The 22,306-nt window shown below is 44.6% G+C and overlaps 1 protein-coding gene across 2 annotated transcripts in view; it reads left to right on the top strand.

Moving 5' to 3' along the window:
- The window catches only part of NSMCE2 (NSE2 (MMS21) homolog, SMC5-SMC6 complex SUMO ligase), a 212,052-nt gene that overhangs the window by 5,277 nt on the left and 184,469 nt on the right, over positions 1 to 22,306 (top strand). For both annotated transcript variants that reach the window (XM_083517045.1, XM_083517046.1), the window contains exon 3: positions 21,256 to 21,362. In XM_083517045.1, the coding sequence (XP_083373171.1) occupies positions 21,256 to 21,362 (107 nt within the window). The remainder of the gene's footprint in view (positions 1 to 21,255; positions 21,363 to 22,306) is intronic.

The following is a 22,306-nucleotide window of genomic DNA, read 5'->3' as shown; positions in this document are numbered from 1 at the left end:
GAATCACATTATAACATCTCAGTTCTCCTGTGGCTAAACATGTATTTCTAAATAATAATAAAGAAAACATAAACAAAAATTTGTGCTTAATTGCTTGATTCATTCGCATTCCTTTTATACTTGACTTCCCTCCCCTTCTTACTTGGGCCCTATGTTTTACTTATTTGAATGCCTCTCTTAGCACGTCTATGAGTTTGTTTTCCTGTTTTTCCACTATATTTTAGTATTTTTTCTCACAGAAGTTATTCTAAACCAGTCAAAATTTCAATTTCCCCGTGATAGTCTTTCAAATATCGTTTGAATATGTTCCAATCTTAAATTTTTGTTTTCTTTGATCTCTTATCTGCCCAGTCAACTTGTCCATCTCCGCGTACTCCATTAATTTGGTCAACCAAATTAATAAGAGTCTAATAAAAGTTTCTGTACATTTCGAGGCAAGGTAAAGAAGCTGTGGGCAGATATTCTTTTTTCTTTAAAATTACTGTAAGTGTATCTGTGCGTTTTGAGAGGAGGTAAAGAAAGGGAATTGAGATTGCCGGAAGAAATATCAACAACCTCCTATATGCAGATGACACAACCTTGATGGCAGAAAGTGAGGAGGAATTAAAGAACCTTTTAATGAGGGTGAAAGAGGAGAGCGCAAAATATGGTCTGAAGCTCAACATCAAAAAAACGAAGATCATGGCCACTGGGCCCATCACCTCCTGGCAAATAGAAGGGGAAGAAATGGAGGCAGTGAGAGATTTTACTTTCTTGGGCTCCATGATCACTGCAGATGGTGACAGCAGTCACAAAATTAAAAGACGCCTGCTTCTTGGGAGAAAGGCGATGACAAACCTAGACAGCATCTTAAAAAGCAGAGACATCACCTTGCCAACAAAGGTCCGTCTAGTTAAAGCTATGGTTTTCCCAGTAGTGATGTATGGAAGTGAGAGCTGGACCATAAAGAAGGCTGATCGCCGAAGAATTGATGCTTTTGAATTATGGTGCTGGAGGAGACTCTTGAGAGTCCCGTGGACTGCAAGAAGATCAAACCTATCCATTCTGAAGGAAATCAGCCCTGAGTGCTCACTGGAAGGACAGATCCTGAAGCTGAGGCTCCAATACTTTGGCCACCTCATGAGAAGAGAAGACACCCTGGAAAAGACCCTCATATTGGGAAAGATGGAGGGCACAAGGAGAAGGGGACGACAGAGGACGAGATGGTTGGACAGTGTTCTCGAAGCTGCCAGCATGATTTTGACCAAACTGCGGGAGGCAGTGGAAGACAGGAGTGCCTGGCGTGCTCTGGTCCATGGGGTCACGAAGAGTCGGACACGACTAAACGACTAAACAACAACAACAAAGAAAGTGGAAACGATATATTATGGTAGAGCACTAGAGGGAGCCCTTGCCAAAGTTAATCTCCATGGACGTGGAAGAATCCAAGTCACTTTGAAATTTAAAAATTTAAGCAGTGCTTTTTTTCAGGGGGTACTTGAGGCAGTTATGGGCACCTATTTTTCTAGCGGGGGGGGGGGGGCAAAGCACTGGATTTAAACATTTTATTTTAGAACTGTGTGCCCAAGTTAGTAGTTGAACTGACGTGTCGCCTGCTTCTTAATTGATTAATCAACCAGTTTAAATTCAAATGCATTTCCATATTGTCAAAGCCTTACGTTTTTCGTTTAGGTATACGAAGTGCAAGCAAATGTTATTTTTAAGCAAGCAACTCCACTATTTGCTGTCAGAAACAGAGGCTTCCTTTTTCATATTTTCTGTTTCAGACCCTGTTACAATTAGACGCCAGAGAATGAAAACGAATCAAAAGAAAAAGAAAAAAGAGATAAAAACACATATAGTAACAAAAAACAAAAATTCCCTCTTTCTTAGTTTCTCATCTTCAATTAACTTGTTTTCCCGACTTCCTCACGTCTCCCTTTCTTGTATCCCTTTTTAGAAATTGATTCAGCAAATTCACATCCTATTAATTTATCTGTTGGTAATCCAATCTTGTTCTTGAAGCTACTAGCATGAGTTTGATCAAACTGCGGGAGGCAGTGGAGGACAGAAGTGCCTGGCGTGCTCTGGTCCATGGGGTCACGAAGAGTCGGACACGACTAAACGACTAAACAACAACAACAATCCGATCTTACATTTTACTTTGTTGCTAAAGCCCCTGCAACTCATTTCAGTGTCCTTAACATTCAAAAATTTTACAATATTTCTGCAAATAAATTTTAAATTTCTTCCAATCTTCCTCCACCGACTCCTCTCCCTGGTCTCGGATTCTGCCAGTCATTTCCGCCATCTCCATATAGTCTATTAGTTGCATCTGCCAATCTTCCAAGGTGGGTAGATCTTGTGTCTTCCAATGCTTTGCGCATTATTAAGTTTTGTTTTTAAAAAAACCATCTACCGTTTGTTTGCAAGAAAGCCTTTAAGCAGTTTACAAAACAGCACAAAGTAAAACGTTAAAGGTCTTGGCAAAAAACAGTTAAAAGCAAGTACAATTGAGTCTCAGCTGGGAGAGCGGCTCAGGATTCATAAAATATTGTGGACAATTGGCAGTAAGTCCCACTGTACCCATTGGCTTACTCCCCAGTAAAGTGGTACAGTATTTAGGATCCCAGCCTGAGCCAGAGTTGTTCCTGCAGAGGAGGTCCACTATGGCAGTTGTATTATTAACAACCCATTTGAAAACGGATTTAAATGTTTGTTTGTTTGGAGTGTGAATGATTCACACTTAAAGCTTCAGAGGTGCTGATTCAGTCAATTTGGAAAGAGAGTTTGCTGTCTCAGTCAGGATCGGACAACATTTACATAGAGGCCTTAAAGGTAAAGGTCCCAGTCGCAGACGATTCTGGGGTTGCAGCGCTCATCTCACTTTACTGGCCAGGGGAGCCGACGTTTGTCCACAGACAGTTTTTCCAGGTCATGTGGCCAGCATGACTAAGTCGCTTCTGGCGAACCAGAGCAGCACACGGAAACACCGTTTACCTTCCTGCCGGAGTGGTACCTATTTATCTACTTGCACTTTGACGTGCTTTCGAACTGTTGCACAACTTTCCCCCCTTGCCTTAAATAAACCCCTTTTGTTGCTCTTTTTTTTGGGGGGGGTGTTGCTGTTGTGGATTACTATTTAAGATAGTTTGCAGCCTTCTGATCTTTGAGAATTTGAAGCAGTCTACGTCCGTAAGATACACAATACAGTAAATTACAAAAATAAATCTATTAAGCCGCAGCGATTAAAAAACAATACTATCCGAACCAGCAGCCAATCACATTTTTTTAAAAAACAAACCAACAAGCCACAGAATAACACGTGAAAAGCCTATTGAAATAAAAGAAAATGCTTCTGTTAATAATAGCGTGAGGGGGAACGTCAAAAACTGTTGTTGGACTCCTTGTTTTGAGTCAACTACGCTCTTTGTGTGTGTATCTGTGTGTTGTGTTTGTATATATATTACTTACACACACACACACACAAATAATATATTTAGCTTTGTGTGAAAATGACTAATTAATAGCAACAACCCACCCTGCCACCACCCCAGTTTCCAAGAGGAAGACAGTCAGCAAGATTTAAGAAGCCGAACCAGCTGGAACAAATTAACTGAAAACACAGCTGACGTGTGTGTTCGGTCTGGAGATTCCTTTATGTAAATATTACGCATCTCTAGCCTTCCCCATGTTAGTCACTGCCCTTTGTGTAAATCCTTCCAGAAGGGGGGGGGGCATACCAGGGTCTCTCCCCCTCTCCCCACCCCACCCCAGCCATGATCCGGTATTTTTAACTGCAGCAGTCTGTGCAAATGTTGATGCCTACCGAACAGACCCAAAGGGAGGAAAATAATGTTGTGCTTTGAAAATTGTTCCGTCTGCCCAAGTGTTTCTGCTTGATGGAAAGATTGCTGCCTGTCCCCCGTCCCTGGTGGGCTGTTCTCGGGGGTATCCCGACCCCCCAGAGTGGATTTGTGGGTGGTGCATGGGGGAAGAGGAATTGCGGAAGCCCTGTTGCACAGTTATTATTGTCATTTATTAAATTTGTTCGCTGCCTTCCTTTCTATGCTCCCATGGTTGTCCGCAACTATCAGAACTCCTTGCACTGGCTTCTACTGGTGGGGCAACTAAATAATAATAATAATAATAATAATAATAATAATAATAATAATAATTTTTCATTTATACCCCGCCCTTCCTGGTTCAAAAACTGGGCTCAGGGCGGCTAACAACAAATTTAGCTTCCTGCAGCCAATCGGAAGCCACACTTTGGTTTCTGAACGTTTTGGAAGTTGAACGGACTTCCAAAACAGATTCCATTCGACTTCCAAGGTATGATTGTACTGCCCTGTGTGGCTAAGTTATAAAAGGCTTATTCTTACTCTTAGTCTTAATCTTGTTTAGAAGCATTCTAATTCTCACGTATCCTTGCATGAATAAATGTGACAGTTGAATTGTTGCTCGCCTCGCAGATCAGGTTGACGTCCCTTTTGACTTTGTCCTCATTCTGGTTCTGCCAGTGACTCATTTTCGTACCCTCAAGGGAAGTCGCTTAATATTCTCCATGCCTCTTGTTTCCCATCTGAAAAATCAGAACCCTCCCATTACCTGTGGTTTCATCAACGCTTGCTAGAGTTCTGCTAGTTCCTGTATTCAATTCAATTCAAGGTTTCTTCCTGCCAGATTTTAGCGCCTGATTAAATTCCTACATTGTTTTCTTGAAGTGCTCCTGTTAGTAAGCACTATTCAGTTAACACAGAGAGAACCAACTTCTAAATTTTCAGTCGTCCCTTATTATGAATAATAATCTTTATTACTTATAAAATGCCTCTTAAAAAACAAGAACAATTATTCTCCTGATTCTTGCTGTCCCCAGGAGCAGTTGGTCCAATAATATAGTTGACGTCACCTGGCACGAATGACATCTCAGGTGTGCTGAGGGCTGAGGGATGATTCTGTTACGGAAAAGGAGCAATGCGACAACGAGCTGCAGCTGGCTGGAATGCAAAACAGGATGTTGATGTTTGGGACTGTACCATTGGAAAAAAGGGGCAGTCTATTCACTGTGCTGAGCACCGGATGTTAGCTCAGAGTGTCATTTGACCTGTACTGGAAGTACAGGGGTGGAGTTTATCTCTCTGCTGTTGGTGTTTGGAGAGTGCAGACGCGTTTCTCTGTACTGCTGCAAAGACAGAAATAAAGGCATGTAAATACATTTCTGTCTATCTCTTTCCCCTCCCTGGGGGAGGCAGGGAGCAGGGAAGAGTGGTGTGTTCTTCTCACGCTTGAGGAGGATCGCCGATAGTGACCTAGCCTGAATCATGCTGGGAAACGCAGACGGGGAGGTCAACAAGGAGATCAAGCCGGGTGCCTGGAAAGTGGCCAGTTCCTCTGATAAGGCTTTGATTTCCGACAAAAGATTCCCACAGCAGTGCAATGGGTCCTTCTAAGAATGCTCACGGTATATTAACACAAATAGCATTTATATGAAATCTGCACAGAAGCTTATTAGAGGAGTTCAGACAACCTGCCTCTTGCATTAAAACAAGGCTCCCCATTTTGTGCTGTTATGGGAAACAGCCGTAGCCGTAGCTCAGTGGCGCAAGGGACGTGGGTGGTGCTGTGGTCTAAACCACAACCTCTTGGGCTTGCCGATCAAAAGGTCGGCTGTTTGAATCCCCGCGACAGGGTGAGCTCCCGTTGCTCTGTCCCAGCTCCTGCCAACCTAGCAGTTCGAAAGCATACCAGTGCAAGTAGATAAATAGGTACCACTCTGGCGGGAAGGTAAATGGCGTTTCCGTGCACGCTGGCTTCTGTCCTTTGGTTTAGTCATGCTGGCCACATGACCCAGAAAGCTGTCTGTGGGCAAACGCCGGCTCCCTCGGCCTGAAAAGCAAGATGCTCGCTGCAACCCCATAATCGCCTTTGACTGGACTTAACCGTCCAGGGTTCATTTACCTTTACCTTAGCAGTGGCAGTACATCCTCCTTGCATGCAGAAAGTCCCAGTAATGATTCTCATAATTTTTAGGCAGGGGCTGTGAAAACCCTCTGTCTGAAATCCTTGATTGCTGCTAGGAATGAACTTACAAATACAAAACTTTCTGCAGAAAAATAAAGCAATGGGAAAGGTTTTTGTTTATAAGAGTTGCCAGGAAGGGCTAGATTTATGTGCATGAAATGGCAGGAGGCACATTTTTTCCTGTTGGTTTAGCTCCGCTTTCTTCCCTCTTTGTAGCTGACAGAAAAGGAAAAGGCCAGGGTCTGGTGAAGGAGAGTATTTTCTCTGTGCTAGCCTGGCTTCTGTGTTCAGTAAATGTTCAATATGAGGTTGCTTTTGGGTTGTCGTCTCACTTTTCTGCCACACGATGGCACACTTTCCATTTTCCTGTTTCAGCTTTTGTCAAAACCAGTCATGATTAGTAGCTGTTGCTGCTGTAAAAGATAAATTCATCATATTCTTGAAGCATTCCCCTGCTTTCCCTGCCCTGTACTAAGAAAAGGCCAGCTGGCCAGTTAGACATTGTGGTCCATATGAATGCTGCTTCCAGATTCTTACGTCAGATGGGATGAATGGTCAGAAGTGGAAGTTCTGAGAGTCCCGTAAATGCAAAGATTTTAAACATTTAGAATGCTACCCATCTATTTTGCTCCCTACTGGTAAAAAAAAAATTTAAATTTTGAGTATGTAAACATGTGTGCATAGCATGGGAGAACAGTAAGCAATAACTGCATGCAGCACAAAAATGGGTATTAAAAGTTATTTCCGAGCACAATTCAAAGTGTTGGTGCTGACCTTTAAAGCCCTAAATGGCCTCGGTCCAGTATACCTGAAGGAGCGTCTCCACCCCCATCATTCTGCCCGGACGCTGAGGTCCAGCGCCGAGGGCCTTCTGGCGGTTCCCTCATTGCGAGAAGCAAAGCTACAGGGAACCAGGCAGAGGGCCTTCTTGGTAGTGGCGCCCGCCCTGTGGAACGCCCTCCCATCAGATGTCAAAGCGATAAACAACTACCTGACATTCAGAAGACATCTTAAGGCAGCCCTGTTCAGGGAAGTTTTTAACGTGTGATTTTACTGTATTTTTTGTTTTATGGAAGCCGCCCAGAGTGGCTGGGGAGGCCCAGCCAGATGGGCGGGGTATAAATAATAAATTATTATTATTATTATTATTATTATTATTATTATTATTATTATTATTATTATTATTAATTTATTTATTATTTCTTGTGATGCTTCTCTTGGGACACATTTCTGCATCTGCCTGTTTACTGTACAATAACATGTCCGTCCCCCCCCAGCATTTCTATCTCTTAAGGCTTGTGTTTCACCTTGGGCAGTACAGTGGTACCTCGGGTTACAGATGCTTCAGGTTACAGACTCTGCTAACCCAGAAATAGTACTTCAGGTTAAGAACTTTGCTTCAGGATGAGAACAGAAATCGTGCAGCAGTGGCGCAGCAGCAGCGGGAGGCCCCATTAGCTAAAGTGGTACATCAGGTTAAGAATAGTTTCAGGTTAAGAACGGACCTCCGGAAAGAATTAAGTTCTTAACCCGAGGTATCACTGTAGTACATATTCCCACAGTGCATTTGAGGGCGGCGTTTCAGCAGCCCACCATGTGCATTTGCCGGTATGTCTGTAACTTTTGCCTATCCATTCATGCACGCATGTCAACAAATGTTCCCACAGTAGGATGAAGCGTGCTGCTGCGGTACTGCCCCGCACCCTGAACTTACAAAATGAGTGTATTTAGTTGGTGGGGGGTAGCCAATGTAGTGTTCCCCCCTACTAGTGTTTGCTGGACTACATCTCCCATCATCCCTGACTATTAGCCATGCAGGTTGGGGCTGATGGAATCGGAGTCCAGCAACATCTCCCAGGCATTTCCTTGGCTGTCCCTTTATTACACCAATGCCCACAGCAGAAAGTGCAAAATGAAAGTGCATGCAAACTTTCTGAGAACGAGTACTACATCAGCTGTCCTCCTGCCATCCCATAATTTACTTTCCTGGCCCTGCCTTTTATCCCAGGGGATGGGGGAGGCGGCAGAGATATTACCATGGCTTTCCTGTTCTTCGGACTCCAGTGATGCTGTGCCAGATACCATTCTGCTGCGTGCGGGTTTATGCCGGATTAGAGGAGATGAATAAGGAAACGGATAAAGTCTGTAATGCGCCGAGGTGCTTAGCTTTGCATTCAGGAGTACGTTCCCCTGTTGCTAAAAAAACACACCTCTGCCCTTGTTTTAATTATAACTCCATTCCCTCCTGCAACGAGGCGCGGGTGTGCCCTGAGATAATATAAAGGACGTACTTCACCAAACTCATTAGTTTTTCAAGGCATCTCACGGGTAAAAACTTGACCTTGTTAAATCTGAATCAGGCTTTCTGTGACAGTATGTGGGAGTAATTCTTCACCCAGTCTTATTAGTTTCAAGGCTGCTTGGGAGCAATAATGCATAATGGAGGAGATAGATGCCTGACAGGGACTGTTGCCCTGACTGTAATCAGTCTGGAAAAGGAGCCTTGTAGGGCTGGGCGATATATTGATATATCGTCCCAAACCGATTTGAAGTCAATGTTGTGATAATGGTTTCATAATTTCAGACTTGGCAATATATCGCAGATCCTGGTGCGTGTGTCTGTGTGCTATGCAAAAATCACAATGTGGGGAAAACCGCAAAGTCTGCTGATGCCTCCCATGATATATTGGTATACAGTGGTACCTCGGGTTAAGTACTTAATTCGTTCCGGAGGTCCATTCTTAACCTGAAACTATTCTTAACCTGAAGCACCACTTTAGCTAATGGGGCCTCCCACAGCTGCAGCGCCACTGCTGCGCGATTTCTGTTCTCATCCTGAAGCAAAGTTCTTAACCCGAGGTACTATTTCTGGGTTAGCGGAGTCTGTAACCTGAAGCATATATAACCCGAGGTGCCACTGTAATCACAATGTTTAGTTGGTGATAGATCCAGTGTGGTGTAGTGGTTAAGAGCAGTAGACTCGTAATCTGGTGAACCGGGTTCGCTTCCCCGCTCCTCCACAAGCAGCTGCTGGGTGACCTTGGGCTAGTCACACGTCTCTGAAGTCTCTCAGCCTCACTCACCTCACAGAGTGTTTGTTGTGGGGGAGGAAGGGAAAGGAGAATGTTAGCTGCTTTGAGACTCCTTCGGGTAGTGATAAAGCGGGATATCAAATCCAAACTCAGCTTCATCACAATGTTTAAAACCTGATATTGCCCATCCCTAGATCATAGCTTAGCGGTAGAACACATGGCATGCTTACAGAAGATCTCAGGTTCAGTCCTTGGCATCTTCAGTTAAAGAAAAGTCCAGGTAGCAGATGACTGGGAAGATTGTGTTTCTGAGACACTGAAGACTGCCAGAGACAGTAGACAGTTCTGGGCTAGGAGTACAGCCAGGGTTTGACCTGGTATAAGGGCAGCTTCTTGGGAAACTGGTGGAACATCAAGGCAATCAATGGGGAGTCTGAGAGAAGCTTTGTCCTTGCCTGAGGAACAGTAAATCACACAGTTCAGAGCTGGAGCTAACTCTTTATTAGAAAATACACAGTCTTCACAGACTTGGCTGGGTTTCAGGACTAATGAGCATAGCAGCTCATGCCCTGTAGGTCCTACAAATTGAGAAAGGTTTGTGAGACTAAAAGTCCCTGCCCCCCCCCCCCACAGCCATCTTTCTTCTCCTTTCCAGGGCTTCTTTCAAGCAATAGGAGACTGCGCCTGTTTGAAGCTAACTTCTCCTTTGCGCTTTTCATCCCTCTTCTGGTTCTGGGAGACAAGTGGTGAAGGGAGCTTGTCGTGGTAGGAGGGAGAGACACCTGCGGCTCTTCACCAGCCGGACTCATCTCTGGCTCTTGGCCGCCCTCATCCCTTTCTCCTCCTTCATTCTTCTGCCTCTGATTCTTTTTCTGTCACAGACTCTCCCAACTCATGGAGCCCTGTTACCCCCTTCAGTTCCGACACCTCCTCTTCCAAGTCTTCTCCCTGTGATCATTGTCCCACCACTACCTCTGGGGCTCTGAACCTTCTTCCCTTGGTGGTTCCCCAGCTGGTTTGACCCACCATTCATCTGCATCCAACCAGTCCATGACTGGTTCCTCAGACTGAGAAGCCAGGTGATTGTCGGACCATTATGCAACCAAGTGGAATCCTGTTGGGATGGCCAACAGGCTGACTTCCAGATGTTGTTGGACTACAACTCCCATTGGCCACAGCCAGCGCTGCCACTAGTTGGAGATGATAGGATTTGTAGTTCAGCAATATCTGGCTGGCCCTGGTCTTGGATAACAGAAGCTATTCCGTGCTGAGGAAGCCAAGCCATGCTGGGTTATCCTGTCCCATGGCTATACCCCCTGATTTTTCTTGCAGCAGAGATGTCTCCTGAGAAATCTCTACGTGGGACAAGAAGCTACAGTTAGAACTGGATATGGAACAACGGATTGGTTCAAAATTGGGAAAGGAGTACGACAAGGCTGTATATTGTCTCCCTGCTTATTTAACTTATATGCAGAATTCATCATGTGAAAGGCTGGGCTGGATGAATCCCAAGCCGGAATTAAGATTGCCGGAAGAAATATCAACAACTTCAGATATGCAGATGACACAACCTTGATGGCAGAAAGTGAGGAGGAATTAAAGAACCTTTTAATGAGGGTGAAAGAGGAGAGCGCAAAATATGGTCTGAAGCTCAACATCAAAAAACCGAAGATCATGGTCCCATCACCTCCTGGCAAATAGAAGGGGAAGAAATGGAGGCAGTGAGAGATTTTACTTTGTTGGGCTCCATGATCACTGCAGATGGTGACAGCAGTCACAAAATTAAAAGACGCCTGCTTCTTGGGAGAAAAGCAATGACAAATCTAGACAGCATCTTAAAAGCAGAGACATCACCTTGCCAACAAAGGTCCGTCTAGTTAAAGCTATGGTTTTCCCAGTAGTGATGTATGGAAGTGAGAGCTGGACCATCCAGAAGGCTGATCGCCAAAGAATTGATTCTTTTGAATTATGGTGCTGGAGGAGACTCTTGAGAGTCCCATGGACTGCAAGAAGATCAAACCTCTCCATTCTGAAGGGAATCAGCCCTGAGTGCTCACTGGAAGGACACATCCTGAAGCTGAGGCTCCAAGACTTTGGCCACCTCATGAGAAGAGAAGACTCCCTGGAGAAGACCCTGATATTGGGAAAGATGGAGGGCACAAGGAGAAGGGGACGACAGAGATGAGATGGTTGCACAGTGTTCTCGAAGCTACCAACATGAGATTGACAAAACTGCGGGAGGCAGTGGAAGATGGGAGTGCCTGGCATGCTCTGGTCCATGGGGTCACGAAGAGTCGGACACAACTAAATGACCAAACAACAACAAAAGCACTGCTGGTTGAAGGAATAGGGACTGGTCTTTAGGAAGAGATGAGAATGGATGTTGGCTTGGGAAATGCTTCTTCACATTGCTCCCTCTTCTCTCCTGCTCGCACAGAAGAGTGGCCGAGAAACGCTAGGGGCTTTAAAAATAAAATATGAAGGGCCTATGTTTTAATTGTGCATCTGTGCCCCATGGGTTTGCAAGCTTAGGCCCCTATTTAGAAAACGGAATAAAGCAGAAAACACAATAAATCTTCTGGTGGGGGGTAAAGTGAACTTATGCCGTTAAAACTCAGATGAAAGCAATACTAAACATCTCCTAACGACCGAAGGGTGCTGTTATTATGAAATGGTTTATAATTAACCTCTCTAAGTCTTATTTAATTGTGTTGCGAGAGACTAAAGCAGGTTTTAAATCGGTTATTACGCAGCCCAGCGAGATAAATAACACAAACAGTTCGTTGAGTGGGCAATAACCCTTAAGGAAAATGATGTTCGCAGGGGATGGGAGCTTGCTTCAGGTGTCTGAAGGGAGCAAGTGAAACCGGGCCTCAGCCAGGGATCTGGTGCGGCAGGTAGACTTGGATAACATTCTCACTTATTGGTTAAGCTCTCCTTAACCAAAGTATTGGTTAACCAAAGTAAAGTATTGCACTTGGGCAAAAATAATAATAATGAGAGGCACAAATACAAGATGGGTGACACCTGGCTTGAGAGCAGTACATGTGAAAAGGATCTAGGAGTCTTGGTTGACCACAGACTTGACATGAGCCAACAGTGTGATGCAGCAGCTAAAAAAGCCAATGCAATTCTGGGCTGCATCAATAGGAGTATAGCATCTAGATCAAGGGAAGTAATAGTGCCACTGTATTCTGCTCTGGTCAGACCTCACCTGGAGTACTGTGTCCAGTTCTGGGCACCACAATTCAAGAAGGACACTGACTGGAACGTGTCCAGAGGAGGGCAACCAAAATGGTCAAAGGCCTGGAAACGATGCCTTATGAGGAACGGCTAAGGGAGCTGGGCATGTTTAGCCTGGAGAAGAGGAGGTTAAGGGGTGATATGATAGCCATGTTCAAGTATATAAAAGGATGTCACATAGAGGAGGGAGAAAGGTTGTTTTCTGCTGCTCCAGAGAAGCGGACACGGAGCAATGGATCCAAACTACAAGAAAGAAGATTCCACCTAAACATTAGGAAGAACTTCCTGACAGTAAGAGCTGTTTGACAGTGGAATTTGCTGCCAAGGAGTGTGGTGGAGTCTCCTACTTTGGAGGTCTTTAAGCAGAGGCTTGACAACCATATGTCAGGAGTGCTCTGATGGTGTTTCCTGCTTGGCAGGGGGTTGGACTCGATGGCCCTTGTGGTCTCTTCCAACTCTATGATTCTATGATTCCTTAAACCAAACTGTTTTGGAGGAAAGCCTGCCTTTGCAACAGGTTTAAGTGGGGGACTTTGACCCTGGTGCAAAGTAAGTGAGGGTCAGATTGACCAGAATCAGACTCAAGCAGGTGAGGCCAGGGAGTCTTCTGGAGGAATTGGCTTGGACGGAAAAGTTGGCTTAAGGCCTGGTGTGTCTCCATTGACTTGTAAGCTCAGCTCATGCTTTCCTCTGACCTAGAGGGCACCTTCGACCCACAGAGCCTACTCTGGTGATACAAAAGGCAGGATATTTCCGCTCAGTGGAATAGCAATGGCTTCGCATGGTGCAGGGGCACATAATAATAATAATAATAATAATAATAATAATAATAATAATAATAATAATAATAATTATTTGTACCTCACCCTTCTGGCTGGGTTTCCCCAGCTACTCTGGGCCATAGCTGTCAACATTTCCCTTTTTTAAAGGGAAATTCCCTTATTCCGAATAGGATTCCTTGCAAGAAAAGGGAAACGTTGACAGCTATGCTCTGGGCGGCTTCCAACAAAGATTAAAAACACATTAAAAAGTCACATTAAAAACTTCCCTGAGATGTCTTCTAAATGTCAGGTAGTTGTTTATCTCTTTGACATCTGGTGGGAGGGCGTTCCACAGGGTGGGCGCCACTACCGAGAAGGCCCTCTGCCTGGTTCCCTGTAGCTTTGCTTCTCGCAATGAGGGAACCGCCAGAAGGCCCTTGGCACTGGACCTCAGTGTCTGGGCAGAACGATGGGAGTGGAGATGCTCCTTCAGGTATACTGGGCTGAGGCCGTTTAGGGCTTTGAAGGTCAACACCAACACTTTGAATTGTGCTCGGAAACAACTTCAATTCCCAACATCGCCAGTTAAAATAGGTCTTCAAGAGGGCCTGGGGAGGACCCCTGTCTCAGTGAGCTACTGCCAGTCAGAATGGACAGTAGTGGATTAAACACTGATCCATTGTAAGCATACAGTGGTACCTCGGGTTAAGTACTTAATTCGTTCTGGAGGTCCGTTTTTAACCTGAAACTGTTCTTAACTTGAAGCACCACTTTAGCTAATGGGGCCTCCCACTGCCGTCGCACCACCGGAGCATGATTTCTGTTCTCATCCTGAAGCAAAGTTCTTAACCCGAGGTACTATTTCTGGGTTAGCGGAGTCTGTAACCTGAAGCATATGTAACCTGAGGTACCACTGTACGTCCGCTTACCGTATGTAGAACTTGCTATCAGTTTGTAGTCATGTCCGGGAAGCTGTTCTCGGTCTGATAATAGCCAGCTGAAATCGGTAGCCGCAATCAAGAGTGCCTGACAAATATGTGCAAACAACTGGGGGAGCCGAGGCAGATGGGCAGGGTATAAATAATAAATTATTATTATAAATTTTTATTATCTGGGTAACATTGGAAAAATACCGCCTATGATTCTACAAATATGGGAGAGTTTGAAAGTGGGCGGCAGCCGCGGCTGCTGCAATACTCAGATGTTTGTTTATGCCCCCAGAGAAACCTAGAAACTTTAGTAGATAGGTAGCCGTGTTGGTCTGCCATAGTCAAAATAAAAAAAATTCCTTCCAATAGCACCTTAAAGACCAACTAAGTTAGTTCTTGGTATGAGCTTTCGTGTGCATGCACACTTCTTCAGATGGTATCTGAAGAAGTGTGCATGCACACGAAAGCTCATACCAAGAACTAACTTAGTTGGTCTTTAAGGTGCTATTGGAAGGAATTTTTTTTATTTTGACTAGAAACTTTAGTTTTGGAATAGGAACTTGGGGAAACAATAAGCTGCTTTGTACTATATCAGGCCATATGTTCATTTTGCTTAGCATCACGTGCTCTTGACTGGCAGCGGCTCTCTAGAAATCATTTACAAGGGACTCTGAGCACCCTTGCTGAACCAAAATTCCCCATGATATATATTTGGCAGCTAAAATGGAAGTAGGAAACCGCAGCTATAAAGTTTCCCTATAATGTGTAGCAGTGCCCATAAAGCTGCTTTAATTCTGCCCCAAAGATATTCTTCCTATTCCAGTTCCTGCTACAGATTTACCAATATAATTCGGATTAGCTCATGACAGAAATCAGGGGGCGTAAGAGCCCGGTTTAGCGGATGCTTTAAGTCCTCTTTTTAAATCTGCAGTGAAGTTGGCAAAACTTGGCCAACTCTATGCTGCCTTTAACCATCTAGTGTGCTCCTTTTTCTAGGAGTGTAGAAAGTTCTTGTGGAATTCTCTCTCCCTTCTTAGAGTTCAGCAGGTGTTGCCCACACACGGCTAGGAAAAACTTAGTATATTGCTCAAATTTGTGCATTGATTTTTATTTTTATTTTTAAAAAGAGCACGGCTTCTCTGTCTGCTTTACTGCCAAACGAAATTCCATGTTCGATTGCACACTGCTGCAATGGAATAGGTACATCCATGCAGCTTTGTTTATGCAAAACCGCCGGTGCCTATTACAAATAATAATTGACAGTGTTTCAAAAGCAAAACAAGCCACATGGATCCCTTCCTCCCACCTCCTCTTGTATTCTGCGCATGAGAACCCCGGTAAATTTAGGACCCATATTGTGTAAAGTTTGTTCTTTCTAAAAGTACTGCTAGTACATTAAGTTCTGTACAGTAAGTTCAAATAAAGATTAATCTTTTGATAGGCCGCACACCTAGAGATTAGAAAACCAGAAATGCTTCTGGTGAGCATCATTTTGAAATTAGCAGTGGAGCTCTTGTGGCTGGAATGTTGACACCGGAAGAATGCAGTGTAAGAGGCAATTCCCGTATTTTTTCGCTCTATAAGATGCACCAGATCACAAGACACACCTAGTTTTTGGAGGAGGAAAACAAGAAAAAATAATAATCTGAATCTCAGAAGCCAGGACAGCAAGAGGGATTGCTGCGCAGTGATCCCTCTTGCTGTTCTGGCTTCTGTGATAGCTGCGCAGCCTGCATTTGCTCCATAAGACGCACACACATTTACCCTTAATTTTTAGAAGGGAAAAAGTGAGTCTTATTGACCAAAAAATACGGTACAGTGGTGCCCCGCAAGACGAATGCCTCGCAAGACGGAAAACCCGCTAGACGAAAGGGTTTTCCGTTTTGGAGGTGCTTCGCAAAACGAATTTCCTATGGGCTTGCTTCGCAAGACGACAATGTCTTGCGAGTTCCTGCTGGTTTTTTTTCTCCCCCCCCTTTCTAAGCCGCTAAGCCGCTTATCAGCTGATCTGATCAGCAGATAAGCCGCTAATAGCCGCTAAAAGCCGCTAATAGCGCTAATCCGCTAATCCGTCAATGGGCTTGCTTCGCAAGACGAAAAAACCGCTAGACAAAGAGAATCACAGAACGGATTATTTTCGTCTTGCGAGGCACCACTGTATTTAATATCCTTCTTGTCTCAGTTGGGTTCTGCCTGTTTGTTTGCTCCTATATATATGTATATATAAACAGCTCTTGAGGATCCACAACAATTAAGCCGTTGTTTGATATGCTGAAGGGGTTTCAGGCAAGACCTCCCCCCCCCTCTTGTGAGAATCGCAGCTCACTGTTGAGTGGCGACTCCTTCATCTATTTCTCCTTTTGCATGATTTCAGAGTCGTAGGACGGGCGAAGTTTTGTGTACGCTGCAGCTGTGATTCATTTGGGCCGCGGGGAGGAGGGTGCCGGTTGCTTGCTACACAAATCTTCCTTGTGATTCATGAAGTGCAATGCATGTCAGCCTTGTAGGAGGCGCCTTCACGTGACAAGGGAGGAGAGTTGCTTCCTTAAGGAGAAATTACCGTATTTTTTGCACCATAACACTCACTTTTTTCCTCCTAGAAAGTAAGGGGAAATGTCTGTGCGTGTTATGGAGCGAATGCCTACGGGTGGCGGCGGGGGGGGGGATCTGCTGCAGTCGTGAGCAGAGGATCCATGGTTCCCCTTCCTTCCCTCCTCCGTGGCTCGCTTTGAAATAGCAAAGCAGGAGAAGAGCCGCTGAGTGGGGAGGAGAGAGGGACAGAGAGCCTGCTTGCTTTAAAGGAGCAAAGCGGGAGAGGAGAGGAGCCGCTTACACAAGTGTAAGCGGCTCCTGTCCTGTTGGCTCCTTTAAAGCAAGCAGGCTCTCTGTCCCTCTCTCCTCCCCACTCAGCTGGCTAAATAGCAGCAAAGTTTTTCAGCGAGCCGGGGAGGAGGGAGAGGGAGAGCCTGCTTGCTTCTCCTCTTATACCCCTCTTCTGCATTATTAACAGCATCCTTCTCCACCCACCCCACACGTGTTCCTTGTCCCTTGAGTGGTTTTCCTTCCCTCCCCACTTAAAATGTGGTTGCAAAGCATGGATCCACATGGATCCTCAGGATTTTTGCACTGTGTCACCCCAAATTCACCATCAGATCACATAGCATGTCCATGGCTACAGCTTGCACCAAAAAAATCAGGCACCCACTGTTGCCTGGGGCCGCAGTGGTGCAAAAAAGTGGTTACAAAGCATGAATCCACATGGATCATCAGGATTTTTGCATTGGGCTACCCCAAACTCACCGTCAGATCACATGTCTGTGGCCACAGCATGAACCACAAAAATCATACATCCACTGTTTCGTTTAGAATATTTTTTTTCTTGTTTTCCTCCTCTAAAAACTATGTGCATGTTATGGTCGGGTGTGTGTTACAGAGCGAAAAATACGGTAGCTAAATGCTAAAAGTGCATTGGGTAGCGGCAGGGTGGGGTTAGGAGAGACACACAAGGGCTGCTGGGGAAAAGGTCCCATCTTTTACCTGTACTGACACTGCTGCTAGCCAGTTTGGGGGCAACTGTGAATTCCAGTATTATAAGAATGAGAGTCGAAAAGGGATCTCTCTTTCTCTCTCTCTCTCTCTCTCACACACAGACTCTGGATTTGAAGATTGAAAAAAATACTGGCTTATAAAAGATAGAATAGTTGGATTCTAAAGAATGAATACCATATGTAGCTGCAGAGAGAAGTCCTTTTATTCTACTCTAGTCCTTAGTTCTTTAGTTTCTTTCTTTCTTTTCTCTCTCTCTTGCTTTCTCCTTCTTTAGCTTTCTCCTTCCTTCCGACTTTGCTCAGTCTATTATAAATGGGTATGTATTTCTGTATACAGTCATACCTCATGTTACGTCCGCTTCATGTTACGTTCTTTCAGGTTACATTGTGCGGCAACCCGGAAGTACTGGAAAGGGTTACTTCCGTGTTTTGCCGCATGCGCAGAAGCGCAAAATGATGTCACGCGCATGCGCAGAAGCGGCAAATCGCAACCCACGCGTGTGCAGACGCGCCGCTGCGGGTTCTGTTCTTTTCATGTTGCGAACGGGCCTCCGGAACGGATCCCGTTCACAACCAGAGGTATCACTGTATCTTTGAATAAGTATCAACATTATTATTATTATTATTATTATTATTATTATTAATTATTATTATTATTAATTATTTGAAGGGGGAATCTCTTTCTGCATTTCGCTCATGGTTCTGTGAGTGGCATGAAGCTACAAGTTAGTCTGGTTGGCCGGATTCAGACATTCAAACAAACCATAAATTTGTGAAACACACCATGGTTTAGTCCTCGTTTTGAGTGGAGGTTATGGTTCGGACCCCCAAATGCGTAAGCCCGTTCTGCCCTGCTCTGCCCCTGGCAGCTACTTCCGGGTTCAGCGCTGTGCATGCCTGTGCAATCGTGCATTATTCAAACACACCTAAGTTGGTTGTTGGCTGTACTTTGTGTGAATGTGGAAACACTGAGGCTTGATCCCTAGGCATTGTGCACGTAGAGCTGCTGCTCCACCACCGAGCTGCAACCCTTCCCCATAATATCCTCTAATTGTCTGGCATGAACCAGCCTCCTGGACCTACACTTTAGGCCCATTGCTGTTTCCATCATGCAACCCCACCTAGAATGTATTGCGGTAGTCAAATCTGGCAGCTGAGCGTGACCTTCCAAGGTCAACATTATGCAAGTGGGATTGCAGCAGAAACTAAATGTTGGTTGCTCAAGCGCATGAGGTAGTGTATTTCTGCATTCGGCATGGGCTGTTCACATAGCCACCTCCATCATCATCATCATCATCATCATCATCATCATCATCATATCCCACCCTTCTGGCTGGGTTGCCCCATAAGACTTGTTAGGAAGGAACTGGCAGAGAACTAACATCATGGCCAGAAGAGGGCTTGTCACACAACTTGTGTGTTTTGCTGAGGAAGGAGATTGCACAACTGGCAGAGACGTTAACTCTGGACTTTTGCACCATGTGCACATCCTTTCCGCGAAAAGCGATGCAGCAGATTTCACGTTGCGATGAAGAAAAGGGCAATTGGGGAGAAAGGTAAAAAGTCAAGATTGGAAGGTGGGCTGGGGAAACCCAGCCAGATGGGCGGGGCATAAATAATAAATTATTATTATCATTATTAGATGGATCTTAAAAGATAGAATATACTGCCTTAAGGGGAGGGAGGAGAAAAACACAAATCTTTTGGGTTGCTAATTTCTACGGGTAAGGCACAGCTTCTTGTTGGGACACTTTCAGCTCTAAGCACACCTCCCATTATTTCCTGTGGGTTAGAAAATGCTGACTCAGGTTTTGATGTTAGAACGCTGGCATTTATAAGAATGGGGACTAATTATAGTCTAAAGCGTAGTTCGACAAGAGAGGGCATTTGTGTTTCTACTAAATATTTCTCAGGCAATGTGATGAGTCACTAAATATAACTTCTGCACAAAATACCCTGATTGCCTAATGACTAGGTGTTGGTAACTGAAATTACACACAGACACACACTCTTTCTCCCTTTCTCACCATCTTTCTTGCATAAAAAAATCTGGGAAGTGTCTCTCTGAGTAATGCATTCGTTGAGGTTGCCCAAGAACTGCAGAGTGACTTTTGATTGCAAAAGCTGTAAAAACATAACTTAACGTTTGAAGAACCTGGAAAACACCTGTCATGTTGTATGACAAAATGTACGTTGACAAAGTTGAAGTGGGGAAGTGTTTGAAGGGTATGAATAAAATACTCTCGGTAGTGGTGGGCAGGAAAACAACAAATATTTTGGAATAAAACCATTATGGCAAACACAAATCCATATTCCTTTTATAACAGACGGCAAATGTTTATGGAATACCTAAATGGTTCAGGCTGTGGCAGGAATCCACCCAGCACTCATGGGAAAACGTGGTGCGATCTCTTAGAGCAATCAAACGAAACACATGGCATGACAGAAGTCTGTCATTTTATCAGTCGTTGACTGCTGTAGCAATTGTTTCCTCAAAATTTATCTTCTGTGCTGTGAAAATAAATAAAAGCAGCTACCGTATTTTTCGCTCTATAAGATGCACCAGACCAAAAGATGCACCTAGGAGGAAAACAAGAAAAAAAATATTCTCAATCTCAGAAGCCAGAACAGCAAGAGGGATCGCTGCGCAGTGAAAGCAATGATCCCTCTTGCTGTTCTGGCTTCTGGGATAGCTGCACAGCCTGCATTCGCTCCATAAGACGCACACACATTTCCCCTTACTTTTTAGGAGGGAAAAAGTGAGTCTTATAGAGCAAAAAAAACCCGTAGTGGGAAGCCAATGAGCTGTGGCGGTTAGAAATCTGAGGAGACATGAGTTCAAACCCAGCTGGCAATGAAGTTTACTGAGCTAGTCCCTCTCAGCCCAGCCTACCTGGCAGGGATGTTGAGGGGATGAAACGGGGAGGAGGTTTTTTAAAAGAGAGGGGGCCAATTGTGGAGAACCTCTCATCCAACTGTAACCACTTGGTACATTTATTTTGTGCCTCCCCACAAAGCGAGGAGAAATATCCCTACTGCCCATCAAAGTTATTCAACTAGCGTAGCAAGTGATTGACATGCAGTGTGTCAGGTGAACAGATGGTGAATGGGTATCTGTATCCATGTTGATTTGACAGTGATAATACTCTGGTGTTACCACCCTGAAGTGCAAAATATCTGCTAGCTTTGGAAACAAAGAATAAGAAGTCATGAGGCCTGTACATCCTTTGTTTTAAATGTATGATTAGAGCATGGATAGGCAAACTGAGGCCCGGGGGGCCGGATCCGGCCCAATCGCCTTCTCAATCTGGCCTGAGGACTGTCTGGGAATCGGCGTGTTTTTACATGAGTAGAATATGTGCTTTTATTTAAAATGCATCTCTGGGTTATTTGTGGGGCCTAGGAATTTGTTCCTCCCCCCCAAAAAAAATATAGTCTGGCCCCCCACAAGGTCTGAGGGACAGTGGACCGGCCCCCAGCTGAAAATGTTTGCTGACCCCTGGGTTAGAGCTTTAGACTGCAACACAGCACTTGGAGAACTGCCGCCTTAGTGTTGAAATCAATTTATTGTTTTCAGCTTTTTCTTCCACCTCTCAAGTGTTTTTTCTTCTTCCTCTCATCCTGTCTCTGGTGTTTGTCTTGACTCCTTTAGAGCCATGAGCTCACTAGGTCTGGAAGAACAAATGCCTTTATTTTTTTTAAAAAAACACACACAAAAAATAAATCGTTTATTTTGCAGACGACATGAAAGAGGTTGATGAAATGGAAAGGGTGATGTTGGAATACGCTGCAATGAGCAGAGAAATGAACCACTATATGGAAGCTGTTGAAGACACTGTGAATCAGGTAAGCGACAACCGTCGCGTTACACGTGGAACAAGTTGTACGACCCCTACAGAGGCACACTGATTTGAAAGGTATTCTGACAAACTGGATAAAACTGAAGTTTGGCAGTACAGAAGAGCATAGGAAGCTGCCTTAATGGTTCATCTAGTTCAGAATTTCCTTCACTGGCCTGCAGGGACTCTCTGGGGTTTCAGACAGGGGACATTCCCTGGAAATGCTGGGGTTTGAAGGTTGTGAGGTGAAGCAATTTTTTGGTGGATTTTAGTAGACATGTTCAGCTGACTTGTGAACGATATGCAAGTCACTGTGAGATATCTGCCAGTTCCTGGAGTTCAACTCTTTTTTTCTTTCTCTCTCTCTCCTGCCTCAAATAACCCTTTACCCCGTGCTACTTATAAAACAATAAACATGTCTGATGAAAATGAAGGATTGTCAGTAATTCATACAGTTGCGTGGCTTTGAAAGCCGAGTTGCTGTTGACTTAAGCTGCTGTTGGAGCGAAACAGCAGGTGAACTGTACCAACATCCTCTTTTGATTGATTCAGCAACCCGCTGAGTAAGAAATGAGCCATTGGATTACTGTGATGTTTCCAGCAACGGACTGTGGGAAACCCTTTGTTTGATCAGGAGTGGAAACTCCCTTGTGTGAGACATTTATCTCACCTGTAAAATGACCTACCTTGTGCCACTTCTCCTTTCCAGTATGTTTGAACTACTGCATTTCTCTCTCTCTCTCTCTCTCTTCCACTTCCAAGTTAACCAACACCCTTTTAAAGACCAAGAACATAAACAATGATGCCATTATTTGGCTTAGCTTTTAGGAAGAAAGCAAAAGACCAGATCCTCTTTTATATACAGCATTACCGAAGTGAAGCAAGCCATAACGGGCAAGTAGAGAGGGGTTGTTGTTGTTGTTGTTGTTGTTTGTGTGTGTGTGTGTGTGT

The sequence above is a fragment of the Podarcis liolepis genome, assembly GCF_965112155.1.
Source record: "Podarcis liolepis genome assembly, chromosome: 8".
NCBI classification, from domain to species: Eukaryota; Metazoa; Chordata; class Lepidosauria; order Squamata; family Lacertidae; genus Podarcis; species Podarcis liolepis.
The sequence above is the reverse complement of the archived record's forward strand: the minus strand, read 5'-3'. Positions and strand labels throughout refer to the sequence as shown.